Source organism: Castanea sativa, chromosome 4 (assembly GCF_040712315.1).
Source record: "Castanea sativa cultivar Marrone di Chiusa Pesio chromosome 4, ASM4071231v1".
NCBI classification, from domain to species: Eukaryota; Viridiplantae; Streptophyta; class Magnoliopsida; order Fagales; family Fagaceae; genus Castanea; species Castanea sativa.
The window spans coordinates 18,333,351-18,349,072 of NC_134016.1; the positions used below are offsets into that span (position 1 = coordinate 18,333,351).

General features: G+C 38.6%; 1 protein-coding gene across 1 annotated transcript; it reads left to right on the forward strand.

Moving 5' to 3' along the window:
- Positions 1–4,143: 4,143 nt before the first annotated feature.
- On the forward strand, positions 4,144–5,400 carry LOC142632553 (uncharacterized). The gene has a single exon (XM_075806933.1). The coding sequence runs from the start codon at positions 4,144–4,146 to the stop codon at positions 5,398–5,400; it is 1,257 nt and encodes a 418-aa protein (XP_075663048.1).
- The last annotated feature ends 10,322 nt before the right edge of the window (positions 5,401–15,722 follow it).

The following is a 15,722-nucleotide window of genomic DNA, read 5'->3' on the forward strand; positions in this document are numbered from 1 at the left end:
TTTAATTAGTACACATATTTTGTTCGTATCACCAAGGACAATGTCATGATTTGGAGTTAAGAAGAGTCAACATTTTGAAAGAAATGAAAGTCAAGTTTTATTTTCCTTGAACCCATTTCAAATTAAGCCTTTATATATCTGCAATATATATATATCAACAACTCAAGGATGACAGAGGGCCCTAGTATGACTCCTACGAATCGACTAAAGTATATATATGAAAGTACGAGAGGCAAACCAAACCCTAAAAAATTGTGTCAATAATATGTCCTATGATCATTTAATTATTTAAGGATATATGCCAAGATCCTGAACAGTTAGATAGTCCTTCCCTTTTCAGGTGTGCCTAATCTGAAATGATATGGGGACCCCAAAATTGAGGGGCGCTCAATTGAGACAAAATATTAGACTGATGTTAATTTGAACTTTGAAGTCAATTATAATCCTATACTAAGAATATTAACTCAAAAAATTAATACATATAAACAAAATATATATATATCAAAACGAGAATAGCATGAGAGGACCACAAAAAAGAATGGCCCACCTTGTTCCATCCACGAGGTGGGAAAACCATGGAGACATGGAAGTGGGTTACCAACCTAAAAGATTCTTCCCTTTCTTTTTTGTTCTTTGCCCCTATTTTTCTCTCTTATTTTCTTCAATCCCTTCTAGAAGCAACAAAAAGTTAAGTTAGGAAGATGTGCCTTACCAACCTTGCCCATAAAATTAGCATGGCCGGCTAAAAATGACACACACAGAAACACTCTCTCTCTCTCTCTCTCTCTCTCTCTCTCTCTCTGGAGAGCTGGATTATGTGGGCAGCTTGGTTGAATAGTGAAAATGACAAATAAACTTTTTTAATAAATCAATTTACAATTACTACTAATCCTATATGTTCTAGAAATATTTTTCTTTTTTCCATTTAACATCACTAGTAGGTAGGATTTATGTCACGCGTGAAAAAATATGACCTTAGGCAAGATTGGATGGGTGGATGTCGAAAGTTAAGGCCAACTTATTATTTCATTATTTTTAGGTCAACTAGAATTATTTGTTGTTCGAACGGAAATTATTGGGGTTTGAATCTATTTCATTTTCCAATTAAGATGAATAAAAAAAATTTAAGGAAAATATTTCATATTATGATTTTTTTTGCAAATTACTAGTAGTTTTTAAAAGCAAAAGTCAGAAAAATAAGAAAATAAAGTTAGAGCATTCTCATCAAATGTTCTAAAACATTTAGCATTTAACATCTCAAAAACCAACTTTATAACATATAACACATCACTTTACAATATCCCTTACATCAAAACTTCTATTTTTTTAACACTTCATTTAAATATTTTTTCTTTATTATTTTTTATTCATTTTTTATTCTTCCTCTCTCTCCCTATCTCTCCCTCCTCTATCTCTCTCTTTCTCAACCCATCACCGCCACCAGCAAACCTACCAAGCAAAAAACACACACACAACAAACCCACATCCCAATCCACCATTGCCAATCAAACCACCAAGCAAAACACAAACACACACAAGAAACCCACAAAACTCCACAACCACAATAACCAATCAATCACCTAACCCCACCACCATGGCAACCCTCCACCACCACCATGAACCTGGCCCACAATCAAAATCCACGGCAACAACAGCAAACCCATCACAGTAACCCTCTGCCACCGATCTATTGCTCAACCCACCACGGCAACCCTTCAACCCACAACATCAAATCCACCACAACAAACCTCCACAAAAGCCACAGAAACCCATCACGCCAAACCAAAACCTAGTAGATCGATGAACCAAAACCACAGTTATCGGACCATCGTCGCCGTCGCCGCCCACGACCATCACCACGACGACCCACGACCATCGGACCATCAGACCACGACCCACGACCATCAAACCACAACCCAAAATCAAAACCACAGTCATCGGACCCACAATCCATGACCATCGGACCACAACCCATACAGCCCACAATCGTCGGACTACAATCATTGGTGGACCACAATTGCCAAACCACAGAGAGAGAAGAGAGAAGAAAGAAGTGAGAGAGGAAAGAGAAAGACAGAAACGAGAAAGAGCTGTTGGGAATAAAAGACTTTTTTTTTTTTTACAATCCAGCTATAGTAGGTGTCAAAGATGAGATTGCATTGTAACTCAATGCTAAAATTTTTAAGATTTAGCATATTTGATGTAGGTGTGTTTTTATCATTTGAGGTGCTAAAAATGCTAAAAAATAGCATTTAGCATTTTTAACACCTTTGAGAAGAATGCTTAGAGCATTCCAATCAAACTTTTAAAAATTTTAGCATTTAACATCTCAAAAAGCCACTTTATCAATTTTAACAACTCATTTTACAATACACCTAACATCAAAGTATATATTTTTTTACCATTTCATTTAAAATAATATAAATTACTCATTAAAATAATATTAAAAAAAACAACTACACAAACTACCTTTTCCATCACAAGCATTAAAATAATAATATTTTTTTTAAGATTGGATCTATAGTGAGTTTTCAAAGATGAAAGCTCGCTGTAGCTCAAATTGTATTTTTTTTTTAAGTTTAGCATGTTTGTTATAACTTGCTTTTTGATACTTTTTATAAACTTGATATTAAAATTTAGCATTTATAATATTTAGCATTCTTAACGAGATCCTCTTATGGAGTGTAGGCAGTGTGTTAATAAATAAATAAAAAAGATAAAGATTAGAGGGAAGTTGAAAATGGAGTAAGGGTAGGGGAAGTTAGTTACTTTTATTATCTTGAATTGACAAGAGTAAGTGGAGTAAGGGTAGGTGATCTTCTAGAATACTTTTTTTTTATGAAATGGTCATAATAAATATAGGTAGAGAAAGAAAGACAGTGGAAAGGAGGGAGACCGTATATTTAAAATTAAATAATAAAATAAAATAAAAAAGTAGGGGAAAAGAATAAAGAGGACAAGAGTAAGAATTAATACGACCATACGATACGAGTCCGCACTACTGTTTTTGCTCATGTAGGTCCTTATTTTATCATGGGGGCTACCATTACCCCAAGCTTTGTATTTAATTATTAATCTTGCCCTTTCTTTTCTATCTTGTCCTTATTCTCTCAGGCTTCTCAATCCCACAGTTTATTTCAAAGGAAGTGCAGCCAAATTCACAAAAATTGTGTCTTTTAGAATATGCAAGGCACATAATGACTATGATGTTTTAAAAAAAAAATTTGAGAAACTATTGAATTATGAAGGTTGATTGCATATCCAAGGATTTAGTTATATTAAATTTTTAGCATCAATTTTTAAGATATATTTTCAGCATTGGATATGGAAATATATATAGAACAAAACTTAAGTACAGTACTTAAATGATATTCCTTAAATTTTCCTCTTAAAATCTAGTCATGTGGCAGTATTTAACTAAAAATACAAGGCTCTTGGCACTTTCAATACTTTATAATTATAAGTCTACAAAGATTTATAACGAAGCTCTAATCCATTATTATGGTTTGCTAAGACATAAGTGCACCATATTCTTCTTTTCCCTTATCATCAAGTGATTATTGACAAGTAGCGCGTAAATGGTTGTCTGTTACTCATAAACCGTCCATAATAATGACGAGTAAGAGTACGGACGAGCGTAAGTGCACGGACGAGCGTAAGTGCATTAATTCTAGACATCATTTAATGACTAAGTGATAAATAAGCACGAAACTATTACCGTCGTCCAACAATGTGCAATTAAAAGTCTGTTACCGACAGCAAAGGCTGGGATTAAATGGTCATCATTGAGCAATAAATCCTCCAGCTATGGTATGACATTATACTAAGCATTTACTCTGTATAAGGCTATATAAAGCCAAGAAAGACAGGTAAAAGATTCAGGTTAAACACACACAAATTACTCTACAGAATTTAGATTTCTTATGAGCTCAAGCTAATTTAAGCATTGGAGAATCCCTGGCAGGCCCCAAACTGATGCCATTACTTGCTTAGTGCTTTCTTTGATACAGGATCTCCAGGTCGTCCATCGTCCTGATGAGGAGCATACTGACGAGGCGAAATCTTGCTTCATTAGTTTGGCACCGTCTATGGGGAACGACCATAAGCTGTTGAATTCTCTACTGACTAAGCTCCTCAGAACCGATGGACTCAACCACGACTACAGCACTGGACCTGGTGGTAATGGCCCAACAAATTCAGGCACTGATAGCCAATGAGCAAGAGTTGATGAAACAGAACGAGGACTTGAAACGGAAGGCACATCTAGAAGGCACGAGTGCATCACAGTCACGGGGTAACCATGATGACAATGACGACAAGGCCCACAATCCAAATAGCAGAAGAGAGACTTCAAAACACACAGCGCAGTCAACTCGTGGCAGCAATCAAATGATGAAGAACATGAGGAAAGAGCTAGATGAAGTCAAAAATGTCTTCAAGGGTAAGACGGCAATAAATCTCGATGGCATGATCAAAAGGACAGATTTGCCCTTCACTACTAGTGTTTTGGAATGTCCCCTGCCACCAAAATTTCATCTTTCACAGCTGGAAGTTTATGACGGCACTAAGGACCCCTTGGATCATATAAGGGCATTCAAGGCGATACTAAACCTCCAGCAAACCCCATACAAGGTCATTTGCAGGACGTTCCTGGCAATCCTTAGAAGAGCAGCAAAGGTATGGTTTAGTAAGCTACCCGCAACATCTATAGCAAACTTCAACCAGCTAAGCGACTCCTTCGTCTGTCATTTCATTAGGGGCCAATGCCACAAGAGGCTCACCTCCTACCTGCTAACTATAAAGCAACAGGAAGGAGAAACCCTGAGAGAGTATGTAAAACGCTTCAACAAAGCTGTACTAGAAATAGACGAGGCAAATGATCAAGTGATAATGACGACCTTCCAAGTAGGGTTGAACAATCCTGACCTCTTGTTCTCTCTAGGGAAGACTCCTCCAGCTTCAATGACGAATCTGTTGTTCAAAGTGCAAAAATACATGAATGGCGAAGATGCACTGACTGCAAAGGAACTAACGGGTAAGCAAAAGAAAGAGGAAAGCGCTGAGTCCCAATGCAAGAAGAGGGATCACAAAGATAATCTTATAGAAGCCAAGGCCAGCAAAAGTGATCTAGAGATGTCATCTAAGAAAAAGCTGAATTTCACTCCTTTGCTGATGCCCATGGATAAAATCCTCATGCAGATAAAGGACGACCCTGTACTGAAATGGCCCAAACCATTGATCTCGTCCTCAAAACGAAAAGATAAAAAGAAATACTACCGCTTCCACAAGGATCATGGTCATTATATTGACGAGTGCCAAGATTTGAAAGAACAAATAGAGGAGTTGATCCAGAGGGGAAAACTTCAAAATTTTGTCAAGAAAGATTATCAAGCCCGCTAGCGGACAGAAGAGAAGTCTATCGACAACCATAAGGAAGAAAATTGATACAATCCCAAGCAAATCGTGGGAGAAATAAGGACGATCACTAGAGGACTAGTTGTTGGGGGATCATACAAGTCCTTGAGAAAGGTAATCTAAAGGCAAGTAAACAGTGTTCATATCAAACACCCAATAGCAAAACATTATTGTACCGAGAATGATGACATTGTTTTTTCCGAGCAAGATATGAAGTGGATCAAGCAGCCACACAATGACCCCCTTATCGTTATGCTAACCATTGAAGGGTACAACGCCCAAAGAGTGTTGGTGGATAACGGAAGCTCAGTAGATGTAATGTACATGACAGCTTTCCAGCAAATGCAATTGGATGCAAAATACTGCTTGAGAGTAAAATTCCTGACCCCCCATGGGATTGGAGAAATCTGTGGAGACCAACTTTTAGTCAGGGAATGTTACCTAGCAGTCCCAGCATCCAGAGAGAATCACACTTGGATGGTAGAGGAGGAACCACCCAAGCCCATGGAGGAAGCAGAAAACATAGATCTTGTGGAAGGAGATCCATCCAAAACTACCAAGGTAGGAAAGGAGCTCCAACAGTCCTTAAAGGATGAACTAGTGAAGTTTTTGAAAAAGAACCTGGATGTCTTTGCATGGAGCATTGAAGATATGCCAGGAATTGACAAACAAGTAATAGAGCACAGTCTCAATATCGACCTAACAAAGAAACCCGTTTAACAGAAGAAACGGGTGTTTACCCTAGAGTGAAACAAAGCAATTATGGAAGAGGTAGAAAAGCTTTTAGCCGCCGAATTTATTAGAGAGGTTTACTACCCTAAATGGCTTGCCAATGTTTTCATGGTAAAAAAGTCCAATGGAAAGTGGAGAATGTGTGTGGACTTCACAAACTTAAACAATGCATTCCTTAAAGATAGTTTTCCCCTTCCCAGAATTGACCAACTCATTGATTCGACAGCTGGTCATGAATTGCTAACATTCATGAATGCTTTTTCAAGTTATAACCAGATCCTAATGAAGAAAGAAGATCAGGAGAAAACTGCGTTCGTCACTAGCCAGGGCCTATATTGCTATAAAGTCATGCCGTTTGGACTAAAGAATGCAGGTGCCACATACCAAAGATTGGTAAACTAGATGTTCAGCAAGCAAATAGGCAAGAATATGGAGGTTTATGTGGACAACATGCTCGTGAAAAGCAAGGAAGCCAAAATCCACCTTAAAGACCTCCAAGAGACATTCAATACTTTGAGAAGGTATAGAATGAAGCTCAACCCTGTAAAGTGTGTTTTCGAGGTCTCATCAAGAAAATTCCTAGGCTTTATGGTATCTTAGCGAGGAATTGAAGCAAATCCAGAGAAGGCTAAAGCCATACTTGACATGACTTCTCCCAAAATAGTCAAGGAGGTGCAAAGGTTGATAGGGCAAGTGGTAGCATTAAACAGGTTTATCTCGAAGGCCATTGATAAGTGTCTCCCCTTCTTTAAAACTCTTAAGCAGACCCTCCATTGGACGGACGAGTGTGAAGCAGCCTTTTAGAACCTCAAGGAGTACTTGGCTAAGCCTCTATTATTAAGCCCGTCAGTAGAAGGAGAAGATTTGTTTTTGTATCTAGCTGTATCACAAATAGCCACCAGCTAAGCGTTGATCCGTGAAGAATCCAAGATACAACGGATTTTCAAGTCAGGCTTTTCAAGGCGTCGAAGCGAAGTACCCATGTATAGAGAAGGTGGCCTTCTCATTAATTGTGGCTTCAAGGAAGCTTCGTCCACACTTCCAATTAATGACATCATGGTTATGACGGATCAACCAATTCGAAAAGCAATGAGCAAACCAGATGCTGCAGGGCACATAGTCCAATGGGTTGTTAAGCTAAGCCAATTTGATATTGAATACAAGCCAAGAACATCAATCAAAGCTCAGGCTTTAGCAAATTTTATTATAGAATTCACTCTTCCCCGACCCAAATCAGGAAGTAGAGTATTGGACGATCTGTGCAGATGACTTGTCTGTTGTAGAGCTCGGAGGCATTGGTATCATTAAGACATCACTCGAGAAGGACGTCCTTAAATATGGAGTTCAACTAGAATTTCTAGTAACGAATAACGAAGCAAAGTATGAAGCGGCCGTTGCTAGCCTGAAATTTGCAATTGCCTTGAGAATCAAGAATTTGAGGTTGAGGACTGATTCTAAGCTAATTATTGGGCAAATAACCAACAAATACGAAGCAAAGGAAGAAAGAATGAAGAAGTACCTCAGGCTAATGACAAAACTCATTGACGAATTTAACAATGTTAAGTTTGAGCAAATCCTAAGGGAGAACAACTCAACTGCTGACGAGGTCGCTGAACTCGCGTTAACTAAAGATGCCCCAGTGACGACAGATTTGCTCATGTAAGTCCAAATAATCTCTAGTATCGATGGATTGCAGACCCTCTCAGTCCAACGACCAAGCACCTGGATATACCCGATCCTTTCTTACATCAAAGATGGTCAGCTCCCATCTAAACAGTCAGAAGCAAAGAAGGTAAGAGTTAAAGCAGCCAGGTTCACTGTCATGAATGGTGAACTTTACAAGAGAGGATTTTCGCCACCATACCTGAAATGCATGACTCCTGAAATGCGATAAGTTTCAACAGTTCGAAAATGTGCAGCATATACCTGGAGAATTACTGACAAGTATCTCCTCACCTTAGCCATTCTCCACATGGGGGATCGACATTGTTGGTCCACTCCCTCGAGGGAAGAAGAAGGTCAAGTTCCTACTCATCGCCATTGATTACTTCACCAAATGGGTTGAAGTAGAATCATTGGCAATAATCACTAAAGGCGAAATACAGAGCTTCGTCTGGAAGAACGTTATCTGCAGGTTTGGAATTTTAAGGACGATCATCTCTGATAATGGTCGACAGTTTGATAGTAAAAAATTTAGGGAATTTTGTGCAAAACTAAGGATAAAAAACCATTATTCATCATCGAGGCACCCATAAGTACGGGCAAACAGAAGTAACAAATCGTACTTTGCTCAAACTCATCAAAGCACTACTTGAGGGGGCAAAGGGGGCATGGCCAAAAAGGTTACCAGGAGTACTATGGGCTTATCGAAAAATTGTGAGAACACTAATAGGAGAAACCCCATTCAAGTTGGCTTTTGGTATAGAAGCAATCATTCCCATTGAAGTTGGGGTGTCTAGTCTTAAGCGAGCTCACTATAATGAAGGTTGAAACAATGACAAACTGAAACTCAAGTTGGATTGTTTACCTAAAGTTAGAGACGAGGCAACCCTGAGAATGGCTCGATATCAACAGAAGATGGCAAAGTATCGCAATCAGAGGGTGAATCTCAAAAGGTTCAACCCCGACGATATGGTACTGCAAAAAGTCTCACAAGCCACTAAGGACCCAATTCAGGGGAACTTGGGCCCTACTTGGGAAGGTCCATATAAGGTTGTCTGTTACTCAAGAACAGGAAGCTACTACCTGAAGGACCTCGACGGCAATCCATTGCCACGTCCCTAGAACGTGGAACATCTCAAGAAGTACTATCAGTAAGAAGTATTTGGATTAATAAGCTCCGTCTATAGGAGTACCTCACCTTACGATGCATCAGATAAGCGAGGTTTCATTGTTTTCCTTTAAGCATTGTTTTTCTTTCAAGTATTTTGGTCAAGTTATATTCAATAATTTCCTTGTAACCTCCTCCTAAATGAGGGTGCATGAAATAATAGGGCTTCATAAGCCATCACTTTTTCAATAAGTTTGACAAAGCTTCAAGGTTAAGTTAGACGAAAAGGAGATAAACATGACCAAATGGTAAAAACTCAAATGACGAATTCAAATCATAAACATGGTAAAAACTCAAATGAAGAGTTTAAATCATAAACATGGTAAAAACTCAAATGACGAGTTTAAATCATAAACATGGTAAAGACTCAAATGACAAGTTTAAATCATAAACATGGTAAAGACTCAAATGCGAGTTTAAATCATAAACATGGTAAAAGCTCAAATGACAAGTTTAAATCATAAACATGGTAAAAACTCAGATGATGAGTATAAATCATAAACATGGTAAAAGCTCAAATGACAAGTTTAAATCATAAACATGGTAAAAACTCAGATGATGAGTATAAATCATAAACATCGTAAAAAACTCTAATAACAAGTTTAAATCGTGAATATGGTAAAAACTCTAAAAATGAGTTCAAACCATAAACACGGAGGGAATTCAAAGGGTAAGAACCATAGAATCATCAATGACGAAAACTTCAAGTTCAGGTCATGTACCATGTATGGACAAAAGAACCTCAAGCAACGAAGTCCACTATTATGATGAGATTTAAGCCATAAACAAGGCTTCTTAAGCAAAGGCTAAATAAGCAAATAAAGCCTAAACAAAGGCATTGCTTATAAAAACAAAAGCCTCAAAACAAGAGGCATCCAAAACATTCATTGTTTACAAAGTTAAGGCCTCAAAACAGGAGGCATCCATCGTATTTAAATTAGAGCCTCAAAACACATGGCAACCAGAGTTTTATATATATTTATTCCTTCAAGGAGCTGCGATGACCTCCTCAACATGGCCCTCATCCATGTGAGTCTCTTCTACAGCTCCAACTGTGGTAGCACCATTTCCTTTAGTGGCCTCAACAATAGGTTCATCTTCCTTCTCTTTAGTCTCATCAGCAAGGATCTCGGTGTCGATGGCTTCAAAATCAAGATTTGCAAAGTCTACTACCTAGCCATGATGCTTCATCATCCACCTACGTAGGAGCTCGAAGCCTTTGAAGTACTAGACAAATTGAAGATCGGAGAAGCGATCAGGCTCAAGAAATTAGGAGACACCTTCTCACATTCTTCGTCTGTCTTTAGAATGGCAGCTTGAACTTCCTTGTATTTTTAGGTGACGAGCTTCTTCTCCACCTTCAGCACATCCTTGAGCTCCTTCACCTTCTCCTTAGCCTTGGTCCATTGCCTCGATCAGATCCTTCCTCAACTTCGAGCTCTCAGCCTCAACTGAGTCAACCTTGGAATCGACCACCACTACCTTCTCTTCACTACTCAGATAGTTAGTCATCAGATGCAAGGACTCTCCAAGAACCTGAAGACAAAAGAAGAATTAGAACTTTTAAACAGGTGAGAAAATTCAATGAGCAATAAAAGTTGCTGAGTAAAATACTTGCACCAGTTTGTGGATATGACGACTGACCAGTTCGTGAGAAGGGGTGGACGAGAGACCTCTAAGCTCGTCATCAGTAATGACATTGTGAGCACGTCTAAGGGTCGTGGCAGGGTCCTCCCAAACGCTCTTGCCAACCTTACCCTTCCCTTTGGAATGAGTGATTGGAGGTGTGGAGGTCATCATCTCAAGGGAAGGTGTGGAAGAAGATGAGGTACCAAAGAGAAAAGGGGGCAAGAGTCTCATCTTCCTTCATTTAACTTACGCTTTTTCAACCCAGGAGAAAGCAAGGACAAAGGCTCGTTCTTCAAACTCTTCACACTAATATATTTATCTTTGCTATACCTGGTAGCCATTTCGGCAAATTAGAAGGTTAGAAAGCCGAGCTCTTATAAAGAGAGAGGGAATAAAAAAGGAGGGTAAGTTAAACCTACTCTTCTCTTCCTGAGCAATCTTCTTTAAAACAAATGCAAAAGGTTCAAGTCCAAGGCAACAATCGTATAAATGATGAGGATCTACTAGATCGCCGAAATCGTCGATAGTAAGGGCAAACTCAAGAACAGATTGAACTCATCCTTGATAACGGTCTTCCAATACAGGACAATCAGAAACTACAAAACAATTTGATAAGAAAAAGTCAAAGAGTGATAAGTTAAAACAGTTGGTCTAACGAAAAGGTAGAGGGGCACACCAAGAGAGGGAATTTCTCATTTTCGTAGCAACCATGGGACCTCACCCCACAGGTCGTCAGTCATGGTTTCCCATCTAGGTCTAGAAACAAAAAAGTATCGTGACTTCCAATCACAAAAAGAAGTGGGAAAGTTACGGACAATCCTAGACTCCCTACTCCAAGGTAAGAGTTCAAAATACCCATAGTGGGTAGAAGGTTTCAAACGGTATAAATGAAGAAATTCATTCAGGGTTATCATGTCCCCATCATGGGCAGACACCCAAATTGACATACAGCCAAGATCGTCCTCCAAGCGTTAAGGACGAGCTGGCCAGGTGCAACATTAAGACAAAAAAGCAGTTGCATGATGAAAGGATGAACAGGAAAACGAAGGCCATGCAAAAAGTAGCCTCGTAAAAACTCACCTCACCATGGGCAAAGGAACAGGATTTTTCATTTGGATAAGGTAGTCTTGTGACGGCCCTACCAAGAACTGGAACCTTTTTCTTATCAACTTCAGGTGTCTCTGTTCTAAAGAGCAAGATTCGAAGAGAGCATGGAAAGGGATTGAAGACGAAGAGGAGGAAGGTTTTGAAGAAGATGAGAGTTTTGAAGACAACAAAGTTTTCAATACCATGATTTCAAAGTCTTTATCCATAGACTCACTACTTGATGACAGACCAGTTTCTAGTTCGTTAGACCTAACATCGGTGCCCCTATACTCTATGGCAATCATCTCTAGGTGATGAGCAATCAAAGAATGACGAATCAAGGGAAAAAGGGTGGTCAAAATAGGTCTAAAAACCCCACAATCTCGAGGTAAAAACAAACCTACTTGGGGACGATGTCCACCAAAAAGCTCTAGAAACACCCCTAGTCTAGCAAAGAAGAATGAAATAGAAGGAGCTTCTTGCCTAATGAAAGCAAAATCAACCATTAATGGAGTCTTGATGAAAAGGAGTCTTACCATGCAGAGTGTGCAGAAGCTCTCTTTTTTGTTTCAGACTTCAAATGCATTGTATAATGAAGAAGAAGGAGGATATGAGGAGTTTTTGCTAAAAAAAGAAGCAAAATCAATGCCGAGAAACACAAGGAAAGAACGCACGTACAACCAACATAGAAAGGAAACATGAAAATCACCTGACGGAAATATCGCCTCATAATAAATGTGATGAGACAAGAATCGCGGGGCACGAATAAATTGACCCGCTAAAAAGGACTTTCTATATCCCTTCGCTCATCCAAAGAAAGGACGACACTAACGAGTAGCATGTAAATGGCTATTTGTTACTCACAAACCATCCATAATAATGACGAGTAAGAGTACAGACGAGCATAAGTGCATTAATTCCAGACAGCATTTAATGATTAAGTGATTAATAAGCACAGAACCATTACCGACATCCAACAATGTGCAATTATAAGTCTGTTATAAACAGCAAGGGTTGGGATTAAATGGTCATCATTGAGCAATAAATCCTCCAGCTGTGGTATAATGTTATACTAAGCATTTACTCAGTATAAGGCTATATAAAGCCAGGAAAGACAAGTAAAAGATTCAGGTTAAACACACACACAAATTACTCTACAGTATTTAGATTTTTAAAGAGCTCAAGCTAATTAAAGCATCGGAGGGTCCTTGGCAGGCCCCAAACCGGTGCCATTACCTGCTTAGTAATTTCTTTGGTACAGGATCTCCAGATCATCTATCATACTAACGAGGAGCACACTGACAAAGCAAAATCTTGCTTCATCAATTATCTTTTACTTGAACTTGTTAAAGCTTTTTATCATTTGGGAGGAAAGTGAATAGTAGATAAAGTGACAAAACAAAATCCTTCCATTTCTCTCCACTTCCACTCAATCAAACAACAAAAAATCTATTTCTCCGCCTCCCTTTTCCTTCACCTCCCTTTCCTTCCCCTTCCCTTGGTTCAACTTTAATTTGGGACTGAAAGAGACAAATAAAAAGAGAGACATCTTTATTTACGAATCATAGCTATCAATCATTGAAGTAAAAGACTAAATTTGAAAATATGTTATTAATCCAAAAGGTACAAAATAGAAAAAGGATAATACTTATTGAGAAATTCAATTAATGTAACAAGAAGATAGTGTGTTACTTCTTTAGAATATATATATATAGAGCCCTAGCTTTTGGTTAAATTATCTTGCTTTCTGTCAATGAAACACCACGAGAATTCCATGGAGTGATAATGTGGTGGATTGAATCTTGGATTTACATCATGTTCAAGAACAATGAGCCTCCTTGAGTTACATTTTTAAAATCTTTTGTTTGGTAAATGATGAAAGTTTGAATTTTTTTTTTTTTTTTTAAATTGTATACCATAAACTTAATAATAGAAATCTTCCTTAAAAATAGTAGAATGAGTCACTTTGGTTCAGGTCTAGAGTAGGACTGGCCCTAGGCCTAGGCCACTTAGGCCATCGCCTAGAACCCTCTACTAGAGAAAGCCCTCCAAATTTAGGGGCAAAAATTCTTTATATATATATATATTATTGGAGATATATTAAAACTTAGTTTACATTTTTCTTCCACTTTTAAGAATACCAAAAGAATAGAATAATGTTAGAAATAAGACGAATACATATATAAGTTTTACAAATAGATGTGTCACTAATCCATAATCACAAGTAATTTAATTGGAAAAATGTTAGAATTCTTTTTAAGGAAAATGTTAGAGTTTATAAATATTATAAATTTTACTACATAACTTTTACATTTTGATGTGATAATAAATATGATCGGTAGACTTCAAAAACCTATTAAATACATTTTTAAATTGTTTTTTGTGATTGGTTATACATCTTTATAAGTATCACATTGTAAAATTTATAACATCACTGACATCATTCATTCAAATAAGTGTTTAGTATCTTCTTGAAGTGTCACAGATCACGTTTGTCACTGAATCAGTTTATAAGATTTTTGTAGTAAAATTTATTATAGATTTAGTATTCTCTCCAAAATAAATTCATATTAAAAAATAAAAAGAATGAAATTTTTAATTATGGTATAAAATAATAGTTAAATATTACTGTAGGGGTATTGGGCCCAGTAATTTATGAAGGACGGCCCAACGAAATCTTTTGGGCTAGAAACCCAAATCCGAAAACATCAAAATGATCGAGGAGTATTTAAATGTCCCAAAACGTCCAAGGAGTATATTTGTCCTCGGAATGTTAAGCCGAGGATACACAGTATACGTGGAGGACAATAGAAAGAGCGGTGGAATGTCTAAAGTAAAGCTGCTACCACCGCCCATACATTAAAAGCTCTGTAATTGATACGCTGACTGGATAGATGGAAGGATGGGACCTGAGCATAGAGCTTGGAACTTGGTCCCTAATCCCAGCGGGCTTTAGGGAAGAATGGATGGGACAAGTATCCGAAAATCAGGATTGCAACCATAAAGTGGAAGATGATGAAGAGAAGGAGAGGAGTATAAATAGAAGGGAAGGCATACGAAGAAAGGGGAGGCTTTTTTAGAAAGAAAAAGTGTATGATAATCAATATTTGTATCCAAACTTGAGAAATACTATTATAAACTATCCTCGGAAACAGTCCGAGGAGGAATTCTCAGTCTTACTCTTTGCAAACGATTCTTTGTTTTGTTCCATTGGGCCCAAAGCCCGTTCTTTTTGTAATTGTCTAAGCCATCCTTGAAATCTAGATTACAAACCCATCCTCTACAAATTCATTGTGAAGAAAGGCCTTTCAAGCCCATTTCCTCCCAGTCGTGGTTTGGGAATTTGAATTGTGTCCTTACAATTGGCGCTGTTTGTGGGGATTTAGTCTTTAAGGAAGTTTAGGACATCATGGTAGGATCAGGACCACAACGCAGCGCGGAGTCCGTGGGCTCCCAGCATGAGGATCACTCCTTGCATCCTGATCACGGAGAGAACCGAGAAGGAAGTGTACATACTACACACACCATCAGAAGTGCAAGTCATTCGCAAGGAGGAAGCAGAGTTCCTTATGAAAGAAATGCCAGGGCCATGCAGAAGGAGATTGACGGCCTAAAGAGGAGATTGCGCCACGAAAGGCGAAGGAGAACTCCTCTGGTCTCTGACCCCTCTTCAGAAGGATCCGAGGATGACAATTACGGGCAGAGATCCAGAACTCCCCCAGGTGAATTTTTCTCTTCCGAAGAAGACAATCTGCATGGGAGGCGTGGCAGGGACTACCCCCCTAGGGGCTTAGGAAATGAGGCAATGGGCAGAGCGTTACACCAAATCTCCAGGTCACCCTTCACGCGCAGATTGGAAGAAGGGAGGTTACCTCGGCACTTCACACAACCGGCCTTTACTCTTTACAATGGTCGGACGGATCCTGTGGAACACGTAAGCCATTTCAGCCAGAGAATGGCAGTGCATTCCAGGAATGAAACTTTGTTATGCAAGATTTTTCCTTCTAGCCTGGGGCCCGTGGCCATGAGA

Coding starts and splice junctions, on each gene's coding strand:
- LOC142632553 (XM_075806933.1), top strand. CDS start 4,144: ATGGACTCAACCACGACTACAGCACTGGACCTGGTGGTAATGGCCCAA.